Consider the following 23,676-nt stretch of genomic DNA (forward strand, 5'->3'; position numbering starts at 1 on the left):
GTGCAACTTTTGTACATGCACAGTGTTGTGAATAATAATCCACCGAGACACATCTCCAACCTTTATTGTAGAAAAATGTCCTCAAAAATATAAATTAACTTTATTTCTTTATAAAATAAAAAATAAATAAATGTGACTACACAAACTGTCTCTTGATGTTCTTCAAGTAACTTGTTGCTCTTCCACAAATTCATTTAAGATGGAGTCCACCTCACTAACAAAAAACAAACAAACAAAACAACAACAACAACAACATAAAAAAAAAAATCATTCTTTTTCTGGCAATCGACTCTATTTACATGACTGTCAATTGATTCCAATAGATTATAAGAAAAAATTAATGCTAGAAATATAAACAGGAAAGGATTCTAATCATTACAGTAATGGTGATAATCTAATTCAGTTTTACCTGATCTGCTCCTTCACCCATTTTCTCTGTTTGCGAAGAACTTGTAACAGAGGATCATCTCCAAACTCTTTTTCATCTGAATCTAAAACAAAAAGTTTAATCTGAGTGAGAGGACAGATACTACAATATTATAAGCTTATCCTTAAAAAAGGAATGAGATAACAGGTTTTTTTCTATGTTAATTCCCATAACACACACAAAAAAAAAACAACACCAACAAAAAAAACTGTTGTAGGGTTTTTGAACTAAAAAGTTAAAATATGGGAAAAAGCATCTATTTATGTAATCACCGCAGCTGTTTACGGGCTAAAGATTGGTGCCTTTTGCCACCATAAGCTTACCTTCGGCCTCTTGCAGCAGCTGTGAAATGACCTCCATAGAGTTCAGGGCATTGCTTGGAGGAATTGGCGGTGGTGAAGGTGCAGAGACGGTGCAGGAAGGAGAATCAGATGAAACAGGAATCTTTTTTGGAGAAGAGGAATCCACCGTAGGAAACAGTACCTCTGAAACTACCTGTTAAGGTCAAATGAAAAACACCCCAGTTAATGCATATTAATTACCTTGATCACATTGAACCTTATGACTAGTGTGGCATCTAAAAAAGATGTGCGGACATGCATAGTGAAGGTAGACCTGTAATTATATTCAATAAAAACTTGTGTGTATTTTATTTAAATACTTCATATACAGTCTTCTAAAGACCAGATCTGTCAGTGGCCTTTACAAATGATTAATTAAGATTTGTAAACAATCATAAATTGCCAAAGTCTGAGAACAAACAGACAGCTTTCTTTCACTTTATCAAATATACTGCAGAGATGTCACAAATGTGGGAGAAGAGAAAAACCAGAAAAGACCAAATATGCACACAGCCTCTGTGGCTTCAAATAAAGAAATAACACTGAACATTTGCATGTTTACCTGTCCTAATGCATTGCGGATAGGAGATGCTGGTGGTTCATGATCACCAGCACAGCTTTCACTGGGAAGCTCCTGTCTTCTCTCTGGTTGCTGCTGCTCTTTACATGACGTGACCTTTTTGGGAAGCTTTTGATGTAATGAATTCCTGTTTGTGAAGAATAAATCCCACAAAATGTTAACGGTATCAAACACATATTTTTTTATCACTAAGACTTTTAAACAGTGCCCATATTTCAATAATTCACCTTGCTGATTTCTTTTGCTGTCTAGCGAGTGCTGCTTCCTCCTTCCCATTTACCTCTGATTGCTTCATCCCCATTTTCTTTTTCTTGTTCTTCTCAGACATTTTTTGGTGATCAGGCCACTCTCTCTCAGATGGCGCAGGTAGAGTGAGTGACACGCGTTCACAAAGAGTTAATTCTCCAAGGCTTTCGGGGACTTGGGTCTTTTTGTGAAGAACTTTGGTTTGTGACTCGTCTAACCTTTGTGAAATGCTCTGGTGCACTTTGGCATGAGATGACTGGATGGGACATGGCAAGACGTCACAGAGAAAATGCATGTGGGAAGGAACATGGGCAATGCTCTGCAGCTGAGGGACTGAACCAGAAACATTGATGGTGGGGAATAGCGAAGGGCCTGGAGCTGGGGGACAGAACCTCTGGGCCTCAGTGGTTTCTGGCTGGGCATCAGTGATGTGTGAATGAGTATCTCTTTGTGAGAATTGAGGGGGTTGGGTACCCTGCTGTTCCTGAAGAGCAAATTAATGTTATTCTGTAAATTTGTGCAAAGAATATGGATAATGTAACAAACAGTTTGATTCCAACCTTGTAAGCTTGTTCACTGATGGAGGGATAGCTTAACCTCATGGACTGCCAACCAAATGCATGAGGACTGGAGGCTTGCACAGACAGGGGCCTCTCTCTGGCTTGTTCCATTTTCCTCCTTAAACGCCACTGGAACAATATGTCTTCCTCTGGACGGGTAGGAGGCACCAAAGAAGGCATGACAGATTTTTGGAAGGACACACCATGAGCTGAGTCTGAGCTGGCCTTTGCTGTAAATGTTAACACACAGTTTAAAACACAGCAGCACGCAAAATAGAATCTGTCTATAAATAACAAAAGGTATTCTAGTCCACACTCTTCCCCTACCAGTAGTATTTTTGAATAAACTGGGAATCAAAGGTTGCTTCACTGGCTCATCTATACTGATGGGAGAGGAGAAATCTGAGCATCCCAGCCCCTCTGAGCTGACAGGGACAGATCCATCACTCACAGAACATTCACTGTTAGAAAAAAAAAAGTTACTACAACTGAAGCCATTTATCTTTAATATTGCTCAACAGTTTTTATACCCCCTCAGAAGAAGTCTGCTGGCCTTTTCTTGAAGGTGCAGGATCTCCCTGTCATCAAATTCACCCTGTGATGTGTCGGACAAAAGCTGGGAAACAAAAAACATGTTTTTTCATATAAAGACTTGCAATACCGTGTAAATAAATCCTCCCAAATAAATAAACACGTTTGCAGGATTTTAATTAAAAGGGTAATGCATTTGTTCTTAGCAGGCTGAACAACGTGTAAAATCTGGTTGCATAAACGGCGACTTCCCAGGCATTTAATAAACACATAGACTTCCAAATGGAGTGTGGTGCTGAAATGGAAATGTTTATATGCAAACTTAGTCGAAATAAAGTGTTGCTTCTGCAGACAATCAGAATCCCAGGCACTTTGGACATGTGTGGTGTAAATCAAGGGACAATGTAAACCCTATAATCCACTGTGACAGCATACACAAACAATAAAAACTGAATAATTGGTGGTGCCTTTCCCCCCATCTTATGGATCTGTTTTTTTTTCTTCCAAGAAACAGAAGCAGATTTGCTACAAAAATTGATACATTATGGCTTATTTCTTCTTAGCTTATAAATACAACTCACACTATTGGATCCTCTGTAGGGAGAAGGGGATCTGTTATGGTCACGCCGTGCAGATGGATCATAAAGAGCAGCATCCTGGTCCTCTTTCAGAAGTTGGATAACATCTTTTCAGAGAAATACAGTACACAGAAGGATTCGATAGAATTAAGCAGCTGGTAACGGGGAATAAAATACACCAATGACTGTAAATATAGTGCACCTTTGTCTGTTGTTTTAGTTGGTGTTGAACTGCTGAGAGATGAATGTGACATCCACCAAAAAGGTGCCTGCTCTTCTCCACTGGCAGAGGCCACCTGATGGCGCTCCTCTCGACTCTGTGGCTGACCATGGCGAAAACGCTCTACATATCTGACAAAGCAAAGGTCAGATTTAGTTAAAAGAAGTCACATGCAAAATGAAATAAAAATAATCTGGGTCACTATGACATTGTCATCTAATCATGAAAAATTGTCACTGTGAAACTATTTTTTAGTTCTGTTTAAGAAAATTACAGAAGGCATTAAAACATACTTTGCCAGCAAAGAATCCTCCTGGCATCCTTGAACTTGGGAAACACTGGAATTCCCCCTTTTTCCAGATTTTTTGGGTTCGTCCATGTCAGATAAGGCAGTATTTCTATCAGGAGAGAATTCAAAGACAGTGGAGGCCTGGGACTCTTTAAGAACAGGTTGTCCATCAATGGAGGAAAAACGGTCATGCTTCTTAGACAGCTGCTGGCTCTCTTGGTTTAGATTATGTAACTTTGTTCTGGATTGCTGGTTTAAACGTACAGGACTTAGTGTCTGCAAGAAGAACAAAAAGGATAGATAGATAGATAGATAGATAGATAGATAGATAGATAGATAGATAGATAGATAGATATCACAATGAGAATCTGTTTTTCTTGCAGTATATTAACTGTTTTTGAAAATAAAACATACAGTTTTTTTCTCTTTCTTTGAAAGGGGTTGGTTGCTGGATGGGTGGTAGTGTGCCGTCCTCACTTTCGGTGCTGGTGGGAAGGGATTCTGCTTTGTGAGCACAGGTCCACTGTAAGAAGAACACATATTACCAACTATAACTTCTTCTGTTTAGGGTGCTACAAAATGTGTCATTAGATCCTCACCTGGAATTCATAGCAACCTTTGGAGGTGACCGATGAGACATCAACGACCACAAGAAAGCACACACAGTTTCAACGTGGGCTTGGTTTACCTCGGGCACCCCAAATCATATCTGGACTGAGGTGTTAATCTGAGTGGGTTACTTAGCTAACAAAAAGACGATGCCCCCATTACTGAACTCTTCCGAGTTTACTTGTCTACACACAAAGTTACTTCAAATGCCAGAAATTCCCTTTAAGAATATAAATTACGCTTCTCCGTTAGGCTCTATGAACATCTATTTATCATTCAAATTTCACGTTCTGACTAAAAACATAGTAACTTCGCGTTTATTTTACAAACCCACCACATTCTCGATGAAAGTGGAAGAGAGCTTTTGTTGTGTATCCCGAACGTTATTTACTACACGACATACAGCCAATAGGGAACGAATTAAAAATGATTGATATAACATTTGACCAATCATATAGGCGGCCCGGTTTGCACAGGCACCAATCAGCTAATAGGAAATTGGCAGCGCGCGGAAGAGGAAAGTCTAGTAAGGGTATGCGTTTGTCAAAAATAAGCTAAGTTAGCAACAGTAGTTTGGCCATTACTCCACAAACCTTGGTGTAAATCATAAACGACAATTGTGCTGTATCTTTCTATTAACTATATGGAAGTCGATAGGGATAACCGTTATTTGCTTAATGGTTTTAATAGCTAAACGTAAATAACGTTATATAGCTTAACTGTTAACCAGTGGTTACGGCTAATGCAGCTAACTGTTTGTAAACGGTACTACACAGCTAGCTTGGCTAACGGCGCCGTTAGCAAGGAATCAAACATAATTTATTGTAAATCTAAATAATCGAAACAGCAAAAGTGTGGTTTTAAAAGTCCGTCAGTTCCCACGGGGTGTTTATAGAAAGGCGGACACAATGCAACACGTCAAGATCAAGACGGAAAGGCCAGGTACCAGCAGCTGTCAATATTTCCTTTCCTTTTCCGTTTCAGATTTTCCAAATTTTTGTGTGGTATAAATTCTTGTGATTGTTTTGGAGTACATTCGCTTGTAAGCTTGAGTGGTTCGGATTATACAGGATTATACAGGATTCTTAAAAGCTAAGTAATACAGGTGGCGAGTGTCACCTAAAGTGAGTATTGTTGTTGTCATTAATTATTTCATTATTACTTTTGCAGACTTAGACGGGGCTGGTGCACGCAGCAAATTAGAAGCGGTCTTAAAGGGACTGGTAGAGAAGAGTGAAAATGAAAGGTTAGCAAAATTAATTGTTTAGCATATAATTATTACAGAATCGATTTATTCTTAATAACAAAACTAATATAAAGATGTTTTCAGCAGAGAACAAAATGAAGGTGACCCAGGAAAATTGTCAGCAGACTCTTTGAACAAGTATGGACCAGTGATTTTGGTTTTATTTAGTTTTTAATGATCTGCTAATATAATATTTTACAATTGGGTGTGCTGATTCAATGATTTTATTTAAACATTTATTTTTTAATTGCAATTTATGCATATTCCACCTGTTGTCTCTAGGGATTTATCGCCAACATCGGCTGGAAAAAGGCAAGTGTTTATGTTTTAATTAAACTCGACTTGTCAGTAACTTTTTTCTATTTAGTAAGTAAAATTTTATTTATATAGCACCTTCCAAAACAAAGATCACAAAGTGCTTCACAAAGAAATACCAGGGCATTCAAAACAGGGTATATTTAGACTTTTTTTTTATCTGTCTGTCTGGAAATGAAAATATAATTTTACGTAAATTGTATGAGAAATTACTTTGAATCTCTTTTAAGCTCCAAAAATATATTTCTTAAAAAAACATTTCTTTTGCAGACCGTCGGCTCGATTTCCACAGCACCGGAGAAAGAAGCGAAAAGAGATGGATGAGAGCATTCCAGAAAGCAATCAGCATAAGCAAAGTAAATGAATGAAAAATGATTGGAATTTTTCTTTGATGTACCTTGGTTACTGTGTAACCATCTTGTCTGTTGCACTTGTGACCATTTTCTTACCTTTAATTAATTTCTCTCTTGTTCTGCCTTTACTAGATGCTTACGTTATTAAGTTGTTTGACCGCAGTGTAGATCTGGCTCAGTTCAACACCGCCACCCCACTGTATCCTATCTGCCGTGCATGGATGAGGAATAATCCTTCTGTTCGAGAACCAGCTGCTTCCCCCAGCTCCCCACAGGGCATGGTAGAGGAAGAGGTGGGGTCATAAATGGACAAGATGCTGGAGGTTTTATTCAAATGTGCAACCAACAAATGCACAAAAAAACACAGGGGCACATTGATTTAAATTTAAACTTATCTCTTACATCTATGGTAACTTAAAATGAGGTCTTTTAAATTTTGCTAATGTGGAACTTTGCAGGGTAGAGTGTAAGGGCCCTTTCTCATAGGATGTGGCACGCGCAGCTCTGCGCTCTTAACCCCATTCATTTCTATTGCTTGCGCCACACATTAACGTTGTACCGCTGTGCCAACCAAAGCTCTGAGCAAAGCACAGCCCAAGCGTGCCAGCGAGGGGTACTCATGCATGCAGCGATCAAAGTTCAAACAAGTTGGACTTTGACCACTGCGTGTTGTGACTTACCTTCACGTGACCAATAGAAACGATGGCTACAGCTGCTCTAAGTTTAACCAAATAATGAAGGGAAACATTCTGTGCGTATCTGAGTTCTGTGAATTTTTTGGCACAGGTTTATGTGCATATATAGTGATCTATAGAGCCTTTGAGTAAGTAATTAATTTCAACGACTCTGGGAGCCTAAGAGGAAAGCAGTGTTGAGGAAACGACACACTCTTCACTAGTAGGAGAGTTACAAAGCTTGTTCTGACGATATGTCAGAGACAAGTCAGAGACATACATGTTTTGAAATGAAAAGGAGCAGACGCATCTAGTGTATGTAGAGCGGCCACAAAAGATGACACACAATCAGGGCGCAGTAACCAGTGCAACACAAATTTGGGGTCCTTCGCTCTAGTTAGCGGTTAGCACAGGTCATGCCACATCTACTATTAAAGGGTCTTATCTCTTTTGCAGTCTCATAATTTGATTATTATTAATATTTCACAAGGTCTAATGTAATTAAATTAATTGTTTTCAAAGTAACTGCAGTACGCTGTGTGCCAAACTATTGTCTCCTTTTGTTTTCCCTAGTGCAAATGTAACTGACTTGTTACACATGTTTTAATCAACGTTATCTGAATAAGACATAATGAAACTGTTTTTAATGGATGATCCCTACAGTGACAATATTTTTGAGTGAGGTTGTTTGTGAGACGAAATGGTGCATAAAATGTATTTGAAACCTGATTGAATCTGATTGTGTACTCGTACTTTTGTTTTAGTCAATGCCTCCCCAAAAACAAAATGGCATGTTATGGCATCAATAAGTATTGTTATTGGAAATAAGGGTTTAGCAGTAATCTTTTTTTTTTTTGCCCTAGGTTACAGACACAATCAACGGTAAAGGTCAGAATGTGTACCGACTTCCTCCTCCGACCGCCTGTCCAGTCAACTCCTCTGGTGAACCCATCAATCTCAGGATCCCGCCTACTGAAAAACCAACTGTTACCAAGGTTCTTGTATAATATGCCTTTCACCAAAGTTATTATTGCATTGTGATTTGTTTAATTTTACAGATCTGTTCATACATGAAGGTCTTCAGGTAGTAAGACAAAACCATGAATTTTAACTACCTCTCTTTTCACAGTTGACAGATGTTGCTGTGTCAGGTTCTCTCATATGTGACCACATGGAACGTTGGAAAAAGATAAGGCAAAAGTATGTTTTTCTTGAAAAGTCATTTATGACAAAAAATAATATGTTCTTGGTTTGAAATGATTTAGTCACACACTGTAAACAACTAACTTTGTTCAAGGCTTCACCTCTGGACGTACTTATTCAGATGTTATTAATTTCACCAACTCTTTAGGGAGAAAGGGGTGTAACACTAATGACCAGGTACAAATGAGTGAAGGCAAACGTCAAATCTTTTAATGGATAATGAAAAGTTTTTACAGTGTGATTTACCACAAGAGGACAGCAACAGGCTGAATAGAGCTAACAAAGAAATGAATAAATGAGGCTCTGAGCTGTTTTGACTAACTGTGGAAATCCAAATTATAAGATTAATAGATTATGTAATACATGTTTAAAATAATAAATTAATATTTAATCGTCTAAACATAAACATAAATAGCATTTTTTTTTTAAACAAAAAACTATTTTTTCCTTGTTATGTCAAGGTGTCAGCTCAGCATAGAGCTGTGTGTGGTACTGTGGTACAACCAATGTGCCTGTGAAGTAAAACTGCCTCACAAAAACAACATTTGTCAATAACAGACAGTGTAGTTATTCTATGCATTTTTTTAATATAAAGGATTTGAAGTATTCCTGAAAGACACCTATATGTTATCTGATCATATTTGGGCTCAAACAGGTGGATTTGTGAAGTTAGTCATTGCACCTTTCACAGTTTGATTTCACAGCTTGTGCAAAGCCAGCCAGTCAGCATGTTCAGTGACTCTAGAAAGTCAAAAGAAAGAAAGAAAAGATAAAACAAGGGCACAGGTTTTACAATAGACTGAGCCATGGATATTGAAATGTAAAAATATGACCTTCAATAATGCTCAGACTTAAAGTTCATCTGCCAGTGTTTACTCTGTTCAGTGTCTTTGGTGATTGACGAGCTGTTGTCTTGTGGGTATGAAGTAGTCTTTGTCATGGGACCCAAAATATAGCTTTGCAAAGTTTGATCCTCCATGAGTGCCACCTGCTGTTTAATAACTTTATTGAATTAAGAAGGGAGACTAAACAGTAAAATTTAGTATGTGCCTGTTTCATTTGGAAACAGCTGGACAAAAGGAGCGATCACAGTTGAGCAGTTGTATTAAAATTACTTCAAAAGGCTGGCTCATAAAAATTGAACATTTAGCCCACCTCTGAACTACCATTCCTCCTCCTTCTAATATTGTTATTGCTGGATGAAAACTGTGTATGTATGAATTTTCAGTTAGAAATGTTCAAAATCAGATTTTGTTATGTAGCAAGCATCATGTATGAAAGTTTTTATGAATCTTTTAAGAAGGAAAATAATATAATTTCAGTTTATTTCAAGGAAAAGGTAAAAGGTGCACAATTGAACTATTTCTTTTTTCTTTTCTTTTTTTCCATAGATGGAAGGAGTGCTCCAACAAGAATCAATTAAGATACAGTGAGAGCATAAAGGTCCTTAAGGAAATGAAGGAGCTCTATGATCACTGACTGGCTACTCTGTAGCTCTCCAGTACAGAGAGGACTTTGTTGGAAAGAAGCAGTCAGTGCTTGAATACACCTGTTTCTACACAGTCTGACTCATAGAAAAGCGTGTACATTTTTTTTTTTATTAATTTGTAAAAATCTAGTGTATACATCTAACTGTTTCATCAGTAGTACTTTCCAGACACAATGACTTGTAAAATCTCAAGATTAATGAAATGTGTATTAAAGTGCTTTAATATAAATCTCTTCCACTTTTAGTTTTACTTCTTTAATCTTGGCATGTGTTAACGCGCATCCTGCAGGTAATGAGGTATATATCATGACTCATTCTTTCATTTGTATTCACGTCACACTTATAATAGTCATTGATGAAGTACCAAAACCTGCTTATGTCTTAAAATTTGCATGTCATTTTGTATAGAGTAAAATACACAAGTGTGCAAAATTCTTGAGCCACTTTTCATAAACTTTATATTTCGGACTCTCTTAGGCAAGCTTTCTTGTCATTTGAAGAACATTCAAATCTCTACTTGGGATGTTAGTTGTCTTTTTCATCTGTTCACTGTCAAGATGATCCCACATTGCTTCAATATTGCTGAGATCTGAGTTCTGGTGAGGCCAGTTCCAATGCCAACAGTTTTTTTTCTATCCAGGTATGCTTTTACTGATACTTTTATCATGCTGAAAAATAACGCTATGAGAATTGCATGCTTTCCAGGTGATATTGCAAGGCGGATCAAAATTTCATAGCACATTTCTGCGTTCATGTTTCAGTTTTGACAAGATCGTCACGGCTACTGGTGGTAATGCAGCACCAAGCCATGGCGGGGCCTCCACTGTGTTTTCTATGTTGAGTGGCTAGAAACACTGTTGTGAGACTCTAGGCCCCCGTCCATGAATATTGACGACCATTTGAACATAAAATGTTCAAATTTGGATTCTTTACTTCGTAAGACCTGTTGTCACTGTTGTTGCTTTTCAGTCTAGTTCTTGTCTAATTTGGCATACCTCTGCCTTTTATCCCTACTTCCCTTCCTTAAGGACGGCTTCTGACAGCTACCCCTACACTGAGACCATTTCTGATGAAGTTTCAGTGAACAGTAGATGGATCAACTGAAGGGTCCAATACATCTCTCAGGTCCTGTGTCAGGTGTCCTGTGTCCTGCTCGATGTTTTCCACCAGTTTTTTAAAGACATGACTGTTCATCTTCTGCAAATAGCCTATTTACACCTGCCAATTCATTATTTTTTATTTTTACTTTTAAGGACAAATAATATCACATCTATAGTTCAGAATATCTTAGTTCAGAATATCTTGCCAGCTACAGTTCTTTTGCAAGACTTTGGCACTCACAAGCACAATTACAGGGACACCTGAGAGGGGTGAATGGGAAGAATAGCGTGTTTGTTCTGAATCAGTGTGGTGCTTTATTATTATGTGTTAAGCAGGTTAACCAGTTAACCAGGTTCAAGCACAAGGTTGCTTATAAGTGTGCTTGGTGTCAGTGCCCCTTTAGGCCAAAGGTCAATGATTGACTTTATAGTTCTGTCATCTGAGGCCTTGTCTTGTGGATACTTGGGTAATGTGACTAGCAATGGTGAACTGGATTACATGATGGTGAAGGCTGTCTGGGCAGACCTGGAAAACCTAAATGGGAAAATTTAGGAGTGTCTGGCAGATGCCCCAGTCCATAGGGTTTTTCACTCCATGTTTAAGACCTCTATTGCAGAGCCAGCAAGCAGAGGTTGTATTTATAAAGTTATTGGTGCCTGTTGTGGTGGCAACCTAAGGATGAGATGTACTGCTAGGTACTAGTGGTTTACACTGGTCAGGGTAAAGGAGGATTTCTAGGCCTGGTTGACCCTTGGATCTTCTGAAGCAGCAGATGGGTAGTGAAGGGCCAAAAGGGCTGTGGTTTCTGAATTAACAGAAGTAAAAACTTGTGTGAGTAGGTCAGGAGGACTTTCAGCTTACCTCTCAAGGAGATTCTGACAAACTGTTGGGTTAATACCACAAGAAAAAAAAGGGCTTTATTCAGGTCATGTATGGTCAGTAAGGACAGTTGCTGACAAAGACTGTGGAAAGATAACTTTAAGGAACTCCAATTCCCAATCAAGATATCCTCTATGAAGAGGGCCGAGGTTGCTGAGAAGCTCCCCAGTGGCAAGGTGCAAGGTTTGGATTGAGATTCCTCTCGGGATGTTAAAGGCTCTGTGCATTGTCGGTTCTTGAGATCACTTGTGACTTTGGTCACAAGGTGGCAGCATTGTGAAATACAGTAGTTAGAATGTGCACATTGGTCTATTCGGGGCTGGGGCATTTTTGGTCTAGGCAGCCCATCATGATTGTATTTTGTAACTTTGTAATATAGTGTGTTATTTAATTTACTTTAGTTACTGTTCTTACTGACTTGGAGCAACTGTGACCAGTGATTCCTCTGGGATTAATAAAGTACTCTGATTCTGATAGATTAAAATGAAAATTTTCCAATTTCAATTAGATTGATGAAAAGACAGTGAGGGCTTCTAGTACTACTGTTGTTGGTGCATCCCGAACAGCTAACTTCGCATAATCGGACACATTTTTCTTCATCTACTTTTAATTTTGTTTTCTTGTTTGCATTTTTACTGATACCTTTTCACTTTAAATTTTTTTTTCCATCTTTATCAACTACTTCTTCCACGCTAAGTTCTGTTCTACCAGGTGTTCTACACGGATTATATATTTATTTATATTTGTGTGTGGACTGGATCATGTGCTTGGGAGTCTTCAAAAGTTACACACACATCACTGCACACATTTGTCAAGCTTAGTTTATCTTGTGGATTATATTGTACACATTCTTCTCCTTTCTTAAAGGATGGTCCAGTGTATCCCATGCTAAAGGAAGCAATCAAGAGAGCGATGAAGTTCATCCCACAGTAAAAATACATGCAATTAGTAGGGTTATGTTAATTGGTGGCTCTAAATTGCCCATAGGTGTGAATGTGAGTGCAAATGGTTTGTGTTAGCCCTGTGAAAGACTGGCCATATACCAACGGTGTACCCTGCCTCTGTGTGTTACAGTTCAGTATTGATTCTCTTGTTAGGCAAATGCTCTTTAAAACTCTTTTTTTTAGCAAAAACATTTCAATGTTTTTTATCTTTTAGTCTTAGAGTGGTAATGAAACTGACGAGTATCTTTTTATTTACAGTGTTAAAAAAGTGCAATAAGTGTTAATAAATCTATTATTACAGTTTAATGGAAAGTGTTGGGAAGTAACAGAATACATGTACCAATGTTACATATTTAAATAAAAAAATATGAGTAACTGTATTCTGCTACAGTTACCGTTTAAAAAGATTATAAGATTATAATTAGAATACAGTTACTTTGTTGAAATAAATTGATTACACAGCGGTCTTTTCTTGTTTCATATGTTAGCCTATCCCCTCTTTAATTTTGGTAATTCCACGCTTTGTTAGAAACCCAAACAAACACGCAATAAGATGCTCTAATGTAAGCGTCCTGTTAATGTTGCCGGAGTCCGTAACACAATTGACCCGGAGCCAGCACAACAAAGCCAGCAGTGCACGGGCAGGAATGCATTCTCTACTTGGAAATTCCGACACAATGTCACATTTAAGGAAGAAAGGGATGGGCGAAATCTGACTGTTCAATGCAAACTGTGTTTGCCAGCAACCAAGCTGCTCTCAGGGTCAAAAGACTCCAACTTAAAGACACATCTGGAAGCAAGTTCTTTAAAAAAACAAAAACAACATTAGTTTACTGCAACTACCTTGTTTTAGTTGTGGTAGCCACCTGGTTATGAGCCACCTCAGTATCTTCGATGTAGTATTGCTGTGTGATTTATTACTATTACTGAAGGCTACTCGGCACTGAGCTAACATTATTAGTTGGCTTTAGCTGAGGTTAGTTCATAATAGACTGCAGACTGTTAGACTTGATGGATAACTTTAACAACCTGGTAGCTGCAAATAAGCACGTGCAGTTCTGAAAGCAGACAAAAAGAAAACATATTACTGATACAGAAATAGTTTTCTACGCCCACCCTACTGTTGCTCATTTTATATTAATTAATTATATAAATTAATCTGTTACTCATATTATATTATATTATTTAAAAATCTAGTTGGTATTGGTATGACGAGTAGCCTTCAGTAATATTAATAAATCACACATCAATAGTACATTCATGTAGTTGTAAAAAGCATGATAATGTATTAAACAATACAAAATATTCAGGATGCGTTATACTCTCATTGAGTAACTTAACAGAATACGTTACAAATTACATTCTGGGGGATGTATTCTGTAATCAATAGTTTAATAAATTTTTAAAAGTAACCTTCCCAACACTGGAAATGGATGCTGATACTAATAAACATGGCCTAATAAGCGCAAACATGAAAAAGTTATGTACACAAATAGAAAACTTATTAAATGTAATCTTGAAAGTCTAAAAAAATTCACATAAAAGTCACATTGGTTTTTTAATCAATAAATTAATAATTACAACCCAAAGCTGCAGCACTTTCACATAGTTTTTCTGGTACTAAGATTGATCAGAGAAGTAGTAACTTTTCTTTCTTACACTTGAAGAGAGTACAGTGAGAGTACTCCCTGCAATAGTAAGAGCAGTTAAAAGTAAATCTGTGCTTTAACATGAAGTAACGTATTAACACAGTTCTGTGCATGAGTGCACGATTTAACTCAGTTTGATATGAAATAATGTATTTCAGTTTACATTGGCTGATGTTGAAATCTTATTCAGTGTTCGGTGTCTCCTCTGTGATCACTTTGCTTTCTGTGAAGGATTTCAAATCAGCCGTGTCCGTCCTATTTGAAGTTGCTGCAGCGTCTGACTTTTGGAAAGTCTTTAACAAAGTTAATGACATGGAGTGAGTGGACATAAATGATATGTGGTCCTCTGCCAGAGCACTCTCAAGTACAAAACATATGGACTGCGGAAGCTTCTTCATGAATTCTTCACACATGAAAACATAGAGGATGGGGTTCAGGCAGCTGTTCAGAAAAGCCAGACTCACAGTCAGAGGACCTATGATTCTAACAATGTTCCTGAGATCTGGGTTAGTTGAAGCTGGTTCTATGAAGTTGAAAACGTGGAAGGGTAACCAGCAGATGAAGAATGTAAAAATGATGGCGAAAATGATTCGACAGGATCTCTGTCGCCTTATTCTCGGAATGCGCATTGCACGGATGCCTATGGCTACATAAGTCACAAGTATTACCAGGAATGGAATCACAAAGCCCATAAGAAAGCGAAAAGTATATAGACTCCATGTTGATTCCTTGCTTGTAAAATTATAGTGACAATAATGACTCCCATTGCTTTCTGAAACAGTGCGAAAAGTGGCATAAGGAGTGCTGCAGACCGCAGCAATCACCCAGATACCAACACATATGAGCTGAGCTTTGCAGACTGTGCGCTTGTTGTGGGCCCACACCACCATCCAGATGGACAAATAACGATCCAAACTCATCACCATCAGAGTAAAGATACTGGCAAACATGTTGACTACACTCACAAAGGTGTTGAGCTTGCACATGAATTGTCCAAAAGGCCATCGGTGACTCTGAGAGAGAGAAATGATCGAGAAAATCAGGAAGGCTGTGAAGAGAAAGTCAGCTATGGCCAGGTTGAGAAACCAAACTGTCTCCACTGTTTTCTGCATTTTGAAGCCTGTCACGTAGATAACCAAACCATTGCCCAGAGTGCCAACTATAAATATCACACAGTAGATGACAATAGAGGCTGTTTGTATGTGTCTGGAAGCTGCCTCCAGCCCAGAGGATTGATATGCAGCTGAACTGATGTTACCTAAAAACAAAACAAAAAAGTTCGTGAAATCATATCACCTTTCACCTGATGACATTTAAAAGAAATGCTAATATGTGTTTAAACGATCTCACCATTCCCCATGTTCCTTTTAGCTGAGAGAGTCTGTGTTTATTCAATGTTGAACTTGATCTTTTGCTGCTTTTATTTGCTCTTGTTACTCCTCCCCCTCAGATTATGCACCAGAGAACAGAAACACCTTTATGTTTCTCCACCACACCTCTACCCATTTTTCTAATTACACTAAAAAGGTTGGACAAACCTTAAAAGAGTAGCATTTATTGCAGTGCATTGTGTCTATGTTACATTTTCATTTAGTAACTCTTTGAGGATTTCAACACAAGATATCAAAACAGATAGAAGCATCAGGTGAAATATCAATGCTCTGTGGAAGGTGTGAAACTTGTAATCATGTGTTTTTGTCTTTTATAGGATCCCTATTAGCTGTGCTCTAAAGTAGAGTAATCCTTCTTGCATGCATTTGCTGCAGATTTTACATGTGTTTGCACATTAGTGATAAGCAATAGTTTCGTTTATCCAGTTTTGCAGGTAGGACTCACTTATGGATCAGCATGGATTGGCTTGCTGGGACTGTGATGAAGAAAAATTCTAGTTTATTCTAACATTCGGATTTAGGTGGTTTGAAATTCACCATAGAGTTTTGCATAGCCTTTATTTGAAGGTCAATATGACATGGTGTAGCATGCTCAACTATGTTATCTGCTGACTATATGAAAATTCCCAGGGAGGCCAGCGCCAGGTGCTTCTTAGAGAAAGATACTGGGAGTGGCTCTCTGCCCAGCAGCAACGCGGGTGGGAAAGAAACTCTAAGGTACAGGAGTTGTGTGTGTGAAGGTATAAAAGACGAGCTGCAATGTCCCAAAGACAGAGCTGTCGTGACTGTAGAACTGTGATGTTTGATTTGTGTCAGCTCTCCTGCATGCAATAATTCAAAAAGCTGGGCCACAGCTGATCATGTTGCAGACTTTATTAACAGAAAATTCCATCACAGGACCAAGAATGAAGTGGGAAGAGTCTGATGGCATATTATGTTTTTTTTACATTTATTTATTTTATTATGATTATTTTTAGCATTTCATTTGTGTAAGCAAATCTGTGCAAATGTTCATGTAAATGTACCTGCAGTTTAGTCTAGCCTCATCCACTGATGAGGAAATACCAGAGAAAATACTGATAGACGACAGCAGGCAAACAAGTGACACACAGTCATGGCCTGAATAAAGATGTGGTAATAAACCGTACATAAAATACTCCCATTCTGCAATAAAGAAGATGGACAGGTAGCTGGTGGGTAGTAAATACATTCAGACAAGGGCTCGCATTTTCAGAGAGCTTTAATTCGTCTGGTGTTGTTGCTAAACCTGAAAATATACTTTATCTGAATTGACTCTTCATTGTAGGGGTGATCATATTCTTCCAGGATCCCACAGTGGACTGAAGAAAACAAAGAAGGTGTATTGTTATGGGACACTATAAGTGACTTACAATAGTCTGTATCAACTGCCATCCTGCAATAAAGAAGATGCATAAGCATCCAGAGGGCAAACACATAATTTTATAGTTTAATTTCTGAGTAATGTGAAAGATTTATTCTGTTTGCTTTAAGGTTGGCAGTGAATTGATTGTTGTGAGGTACATTTCCAGAGTGCTGTAGGGGTTCACCTGAAATTATGGACTTTGACCAGAAGGTGGCAAAATTGTAAAAGGCAGTGATTACTCCACGAAGATGTTGACAGGTATTGTTTTAGTTTTACCTTTGTTGTAGGTTGGGTTTGTGCTTGCTTTGTGTTTGCTTTGTGTCAAACTAGAGATTAATGGAGAATGAGGATGGTTGCTGTGTAGTAGTTACTAAATGTGTATGTAATTTGCTGAAATTTGCTCATGTACACAATTTAAAGTTACCATTCCATATTATAACAAGATGATGCATGTCTTGATTACTCTTCTCTTTGAGCTGTTGATGTTAATAGCCTATATTTGATGTGTGGGCTAGAGGCTGCCATCAGACACACTGCTCACCATCAGGCGAGGCAGGCAAATGCTTGGGGCACCAGACCACTGACAGGTCCTTGAGGGCTGACAAACTTTAAAGCACAGCAATGACAGTCCCCCAGGACCTGACAGCTGTCTGTAGCCCCAGGCAGATCCTCAAGGGCAGCATTTTACTGCCTTGCCTGATGGCAGGTACTTCAGAGCTAACAAACTTTAAAGTACAGCATTACCAGAATGCATGTTGTTCTGAAGAATGCGTTCTTCAGATGAACACATTTGACAAAAGTAACCCAAAGGTAATTGTGCATTTTTGTTTCAATGTTAGGATCCCCGTTAACTGTGATGTAGTACAGATGCTACAGATTCGTTTGCACATTAGTTGTAAGCCACAGGAGCTGTATTTCCCTTGGGCAACAGGCTTTGGTATGAGTTCCAATTGCAAATTGGTCCCAGCAGTGACCATACTAAAATGATGAAATGGAAAATTGGAGTTGTGTAACGTCACTTGAAATGGGAAACCCGGACCCCCCCTTGAGGCAGCCCTAGGATAGAAACTCAAAGACAATTATAATTTTTTTTAGGGCTAGGCAAAATTACCTGGTGACCTACCAATTGCTGGGAAAAGCATCAGGCTCAGCTGCATGGGAGGGGTCTTGCAGTGAGCCCAAGGGGCACTTAATCAGCATGTTTTATTCACAGGTTAAAATCTGTATAAAGGCAGTGTAGTGGATTCCAGTACTAATAAACATGGTTTAAAAAGCTTGAGGATGAAAAGTTACATTTGCAAATAAAAAAAATTATCAGCTAAAAACCTAAAAGTTTTTTTTTTTTAAATCACATTATTTGTCACATTGATTGTTGTAGTCAAGAAATCAATAATTATAACCCAAAGCTTCAGCACAGTGTGGTACACTTTGCCCACTTTCAAAAATCCTCACAGACACTGGATATGAAAAACAACAAACCAAGACAGCTGTTTATAGTGTTTTTAGTGTGCTGTTTATCATACATATAACATACATTGAGAGATGGTAAATATGTAACCACGTGTTTTTGTTAGGCTCCTCCTTAGCTGTGCCATAAAGCACAGTATTCCTTCTTGCATGCATGTGTTGGAGATTTTGTATTTGTTTGCACATTGCACGTTATAAGCAATAGTGTGGTTAATCCAGTGTTGCAGGTAGGACACACTGATGATGGATCAGGACTGAGCAGGGGTGCATCAGTTTGTTTTACATAGCGAGGGCTTGCTAGGACGCACAATTAATGAGTCTAATGGAAAATGATGCCCCCCCTCCCATTTTTCTCTGGGAGATATTCTGGTTATGTAGAAGTGTTGGTTTTTTTGGTTTTGGGGTTGTTGTTTTTTTACATTTGTGTAGGCAAAACTGTGCAAATATTTATGCAAATTTAACTTTGGAAATAAAGTCACAGGTTTGTTCAGTCCAGCTCCAGCCAGTGACCACACATTTGGTTCAGTGGATGCTGCTGTTGGATAAGAGTAGACAAACAGATGAAGCACAGTATACGTGTGCTGAGGAGGACAGCTTTAGAAGTATGATGACACTGTTACACTTCTGGGAGTTGCAGTAGGGATCAAAGATGGCCTGAATGGGAGTTGGGGATAAACCACACATAAACCAGTCCTGTACTCTGATACATAAATGTATATAATTTGTGGTAATGACATTACTGATAAACAGAGCTTTGTGTTGTATTGTTGTTTACCCTGAAAATGTACTTGATCTGAACTGAATTTGATGTTTTAATGTACATTTCAAGTGTACTGTAGAAGTTCACCTGAAGTTTTAGACTTTGCTCACAAGGTGGCAGCACTGTAAAAGAGAGTGGGTACTCTGCCAAGATTTTGACATGTGCACACCACTCTATGTTAACTTCATGTTTGCTATAAGAGCTTGTGTTTGCTTTGGGTAAAGCTGCAGATGGTGGTGAAGTAAGATTGCTGTGTAAAGTAACTGGTAAATATGAATATAACTTTATGAATATAAATTTTATACATATCTCTGTACAATTTTATTTAGGCATAAGAACTTCGGTTGCTTATGTTTATAGGACCACTTTATGTCTATATTCCTCTTGCTATAAGAGCTGTGTAACACCCAAATTTCTCATTCATGGGATAATAAAGGTTTATTCTATTCTAATCTATTCTATAGTTTCCTGATATCCTAGTTTCCTGAAAAGTGCATAATTTATCAAGATTTTTCTTTAGCTCCTGGTGCTAATACACTGCATTTGACACTTGTACTAGAGGCCTGCCATGTCCTTACATGTGTATCACTATGATATAAGTGATTGTAAAACAAACTAGTGTCCTTTTCGACACTACAGCAAGAAATCCAGTCATTATGCCCTGTTTTTAACAATAGATACTAAATATTAAATGTTATTGTGCACCACGCAAGATAGAGAGCGCACAATGTGCTTTGCCAAGAAAGGTGTAGTTTGTGTCTGTGAACACCTGTGTGTACACCTGTGTGGATCAGCACGCTTGTATTCAAAAGGTTTCTCCATGTAACGATCTGCTAGGGAGTGTGGGGAGCCATAGCCCCGTCCCCCAGGGCATGAAGCAGGTATGGAGGAGATCAAAACTCCAGACATCCAGAGGACCCAGAGTATGAGGACCCAAGGAGGACCACCAAAGGGGCAACTGTGCCACCCTCCTGGGAAGAGCTGAGGAAAGCCCCAGACGAGGGGTCACCCAGCAGCCACAGAGCAGAGGCCAGAAGGGGTTGCAGTGACATGTCCGTGGGCTCTGCTGGCAGCCAGTGTGGAAACACACAAAAAACTGGAAACTGGAAAACTGGAAATGTGTTTGGTAAAAAAAAAAACAGTGTTTAGGCATTTGAAATACAAATGGGGAAAAAAGAAGCAAGCATGGCAGCCTGGCAGCCAGCTGTGCCAGAGAGGACCGAGCCCCAGGCCCAGAGGCCTGAGGGTGCCCCACCCCCAGAAGGGGCCCAGCCGGGCCACAGGCACCAGGCCCCGCCAAGCCGCCAACAGGAGTGAGCCGGTACATACATGAGCTCCCAGCCCCAGACACCAAGAACCACCGACGTCTGAGGGCATCAGCCACCGGCAGGGAGTGTGGTGAGGGGAGATAGGTCTCCATACCTCGAAGAGCTGGAGATGTTCCCAGAGAGGTGGAGTCTAAGACCTGACCTGACATATAGACACAGACAAACAGGCACACACAGGCACAAACGTGCATTCCCACCCCCTACACATAAGCAAACATTCAGCACTCACCCGACGTGGAGACAGACAGAAACAGACACTGTACACACAATCACACTCCCCAAACATACTCTATATCCCAGGTCCAGGAGTTATTGTAGTTTTTGTCTTTAGTAACATCACATTGAATGTGAGACTAAATTGGGCTACCTGAACCGGGACCTGCCAAATCTGTGCTGCGTGCATGCCATCATTCTGTCAGTATGTAATCCACTGAAATTGGCTTACAGCCACCAAGATCTTCAACGTCAGTTTAATGATTTATTGGTTAAAAACTGACCAAAAAAAGTGCTTTAACTTAGAAACTATGACTCTTACAAGTGTGGTGTACATTGTCTATATATGCAGAAACAAAACATTTACGCTGCCTGTCTGCACTCTACATGGACATCTTCGCCATTCTGCACTTATTCCTAGCTGAATACTTGTAAAATATTATGACTTCTATAGTTAAATAAACATCAACTATATTACCAAAAATTATTTAGTATTAGCTGAAACTGACAATGGGATGGATACATTTTTCAAACTATTCCTCAAAAAAACAACAACAAAAACCCAACCAAAAAACAAGAAGCAGTAATAACTGTTGTACTGGAAAACTGTGCATAAAATATCAAAAGTAAAAAATACTTTATATTGTGATTGACATCAAGCATACTTTATAAATCATATGCTTGTAGTGGCCTTTCTGTTTAAGGTCACTTACCTCTGGAAAAAAAGGTTAATGAGCTCATAAACACAGACCTACATCATGATTTTTCAAAAAGCATATTAAAAATGATTTTAACAAAATGATAAAAGGCTCAACAGGCTAATCTGAAACTTCTGCTGAGTCTTCTCTGTGTCTGTTTTAACAGACTGAACATGCTCCAAGCTGTCGATCCCTCTTCTTCATCATCACCCCTTTCCTTGTTAATGTAGTAGAAGCTTTAGAAACTTTTTCACGCTCCATCTTCTCTACATCTAAAATGTTGGCAATCGTGGTTAGCAAGAGAAAACTCATCTGTTAAATGGTACATGAATTACATTTTTTTTTACTTATTAATGCTAACTGTATTTCCACACGAAGCACAATTTCCAGCTGGTGTCAGAGCAGTGAAAGCAGAGCCAGCTTGCCTGTCAGTTACCATCAAGGGTCAGCTGTTTATCCACAATGTGCATGCACAAACTACCAGAAGCTGCTGTCCTCTCCGCTCACCCAGCTCCAGCCATTGTGGCACGGCCTTAAAAAAAAGAGCTGCAGATTGAAAGTGCAGCTGTCAGCCACAAGATGGCAGTAATGTAAAGGCTACATGCACATAACTGACAAGCAGGGAGCTTTGTGACAGTACTGTCTGAGATGAAATGAAAATCTATCAATATATCACATGACATTTGATCCTTGACCTCTACCTTAAGATCAGTAGATTGATCTGAAGGCAAATATGATGATAATGTTATTTAGAGCTATTTAAACCCATGTTTCTTACTGCATATGAAGCAAGAAGCAAGATAACTAGAACCAGCTGAGGGACTCATTTCCTGCTCTCCATACTTTAATAACCTACAAATAATGCTAAGGAGTTAATGTGGTGAGGGACATTTTTCAAGGAGTTATTTTCCTTTTTGCTTTTAATTTCAAAGTGATGTGATGTAGTCAGATTTACATAGTGTGTTCCATTGTGCAAATGGAACAAGTCTATAGTATATAGCGTTGTGATATTCTGTTGGATCAACAGGGTGTAAGTCAGGTGTGTAATGCAGACGGACAAATGTGGCATGTTTTTATTCACAGCTTTAAAAATGCATAAAGATCAATAAATGTTCAGTCTTCGGCTGTGAAATGGATGCTGGGAATAATAAACATGTTATACACTACCAGTCAAAAGTTTGGACACACCTTCTCATTTACTTGCTTTTCTTTATTCTCACAACTGATGGTCCCGACTGCATTAAGAAGGCGAAAGATTCCACAAATGAAACCTGACAAGATACACCTGTGAAGTGAAAACCATTTCAGGTGACTACATCATGAAGCTCATTGAGAGAAAGTCAAGGGTTTGCAGCGCTGTCAACAAAGCAAAGGGAGGCTGCTTTGAGGAATCTAAAATATAAAACATATTTAGAGCTCTTTATCTGTTTTTTCTTTGCTACATAATTTCATATATCTTGCCTCATATATTTGAAGCCTTCAGTATGTATTTACAATGTAGAAAGTAGTAAAAATAAAGAATATTATTTGTGTTTATCGGGGGCAATTTTAGCCCATTTTTGGGGGTGCTTCAGCTTCAGCACCCCCAAAGATTTCTTACTTTTTTTGACAATATTTGCTGTTTGTGTGACACACTACTAAAAATATAAAAAGCATACAGTACTTAATTGAGATGGAACATTTTAACAACAAAAGTATAGTTTTAAGCCAGGCACTTATGCCTGGCTTAAAACAGGACATATTAGCTGCATTTAACCTTCAGTTACTCTTTATATACTTAGGTAGGAGTCAGACCATGTTTGTTTTTAGCTGAAAAACATTACACCAGGTAACCTGCTGTGTTGAAAACGTGTTTCCCGACTATGTTTGCTACCCTACAATCCATCCTACTCTGTAGTAAATTCAGTGATATTTGACCGTCCTTTTGGTAAATGGCCTGTATTTATATAGCGCTTTACTAGTCCCTAAGGACCCCAAAGCGCTTTACATATCCAGTCATCCACCCATTCACATTCACACACTAGTGATGGCAAGCTACATTGTAGCCCTGGGGCGCACTGACAGAGGCGAGGCTGCCGGACACTGGCGCCACCGGGCCCTCTGACCACCACCAGTAGGCAACGGGTGAAGTGTCTTGCCCAAGGACACAACGACTGAGACTGTCCGAGCCGGGGCTCGAACCGGCAACCTTCCGATTACAA

At 38.8% G+C, this 23,676-nt stretch overlaps 3 protein-coding genes across 7 annotated transcripts; 1 reads left to right on the forward strand and 2 right to left on the reverse strand.

Annotated features, from left to right (window-relative positions):
- Positions 1-48: 48 nt before the first annotated feature.
- On the reverse strand, positions 49-4,914 carry proser3 (proline and serine rich 3). Of its 2 annotated transcripts, XM_085292436.1 has the most exons (14): positions 4,716-4,914; positions 4,372-4,388; positions 4,187-4,295; positions 3,777-4,048; positions 3,466-3,614; positions 3,267-3,370; positions 2,685-2,770; positions 2,482-2,615; positions 2,155-2,384; positions 1,576-2,078; positions 1,331-1,475; positions 751-922; positions 410-491; positions 49-214 (listed from the first exon to the last, which is right to left on the reverse strand). In XM_085292436.1, exons 1-14 carry the CDS (start codon positions 4,833-4,835, stop codon positions 163-165), a joined length of 2,175 nt encoding a protein of 724 aa, XP_085148562.1. In that variant the 5' UTR covers positions 4,836-4,914; the 3' UTR covers positions 49-162. The 2 variants fall into 2 exon arrangements, with proteins under 2 accessions (XP_085148562.1, XP_085148561.1); XM_085292435.1 differs by lacking the exon at positions 4,716-4,914 and having other exon boundaries at positions 4,372-4,707.
- Positions 4,793-9,890, forward strand: lin37 (lin-37 DREAM MuvB core complex component). 4 transcript variants are annotated; one of them, XM_085292437.1, is made up of 9 exons: positions 4,793-4,913; positions 5,552-5,627; positions 5,712-5,765; positions 5,910-5,939; positions 6,213-6,298; positions 6,428-6,588; positions 7,833-7,964; positions 8,099-8,169; positions 9,564-9,890. In XM_085292437.1, the coding sequence occupies exons 1-9, from the start codon at positions 4,808-4,810 to the stop codon at positions 9,649-9,651; spliced, it is 804 nt and encodes a 267-aa protein (XP_085148563.1). In that variant the 5' UTR covers positions 4,793-4,807; the 3' UTR covers positions 9,652-9,890. The 4 variants fall into 4 exon arrangements, with proteins under 4 accessions (XP_085148563.1, XP_085148564.1, XP_085148565.1 ...); XM_085292438.1 differs by having other exon boundaries at positions 5,715-5,765; XM_085292439.1 differs by lacking the exon at positions 4,793-4,913 and adding an exon at positions 5,183-5,323.
- A 4,294-nt stretch (positions 9,891-14,184) lies between these two features.
- LOC146564555 (C3a anaphylatoxin chemotactic receptor-like) lies at positions 14,185-15,467 on the reverse strand. Its single transcript, XM_085290382.1, has one exon. It carries the CDS (start codon positions 15,344-15,346, stop codon positions 14,417-14,419), a length of 930 nt encoding a protein of 309 aa, XP_085146508.1. The 5' UTR covers positions 15,347-15,467; the 3' UTR covers positions 14,185-14,416.
- Positions 15,468-23,676: the final 8,209 nt, after the last annotated feature.

Source organism: Mchenga conophoros, linkage group LG11 (assembly GCF_057382185.1).
Source record: "Mchenga conophoros isolate Kocher_MC1m ecotype Shallow Benthic linkage group LG11, M_conophoros_male_GT1.1, whole genome shotgun sequence".
NCBI classification, from domain to species: domain Eukaryota; kingdom Metazoa; phylum Chordata; class Actinopteri; order Cichliformes; family Cichlidae; genus Mchenga; species Mchenga conophoros.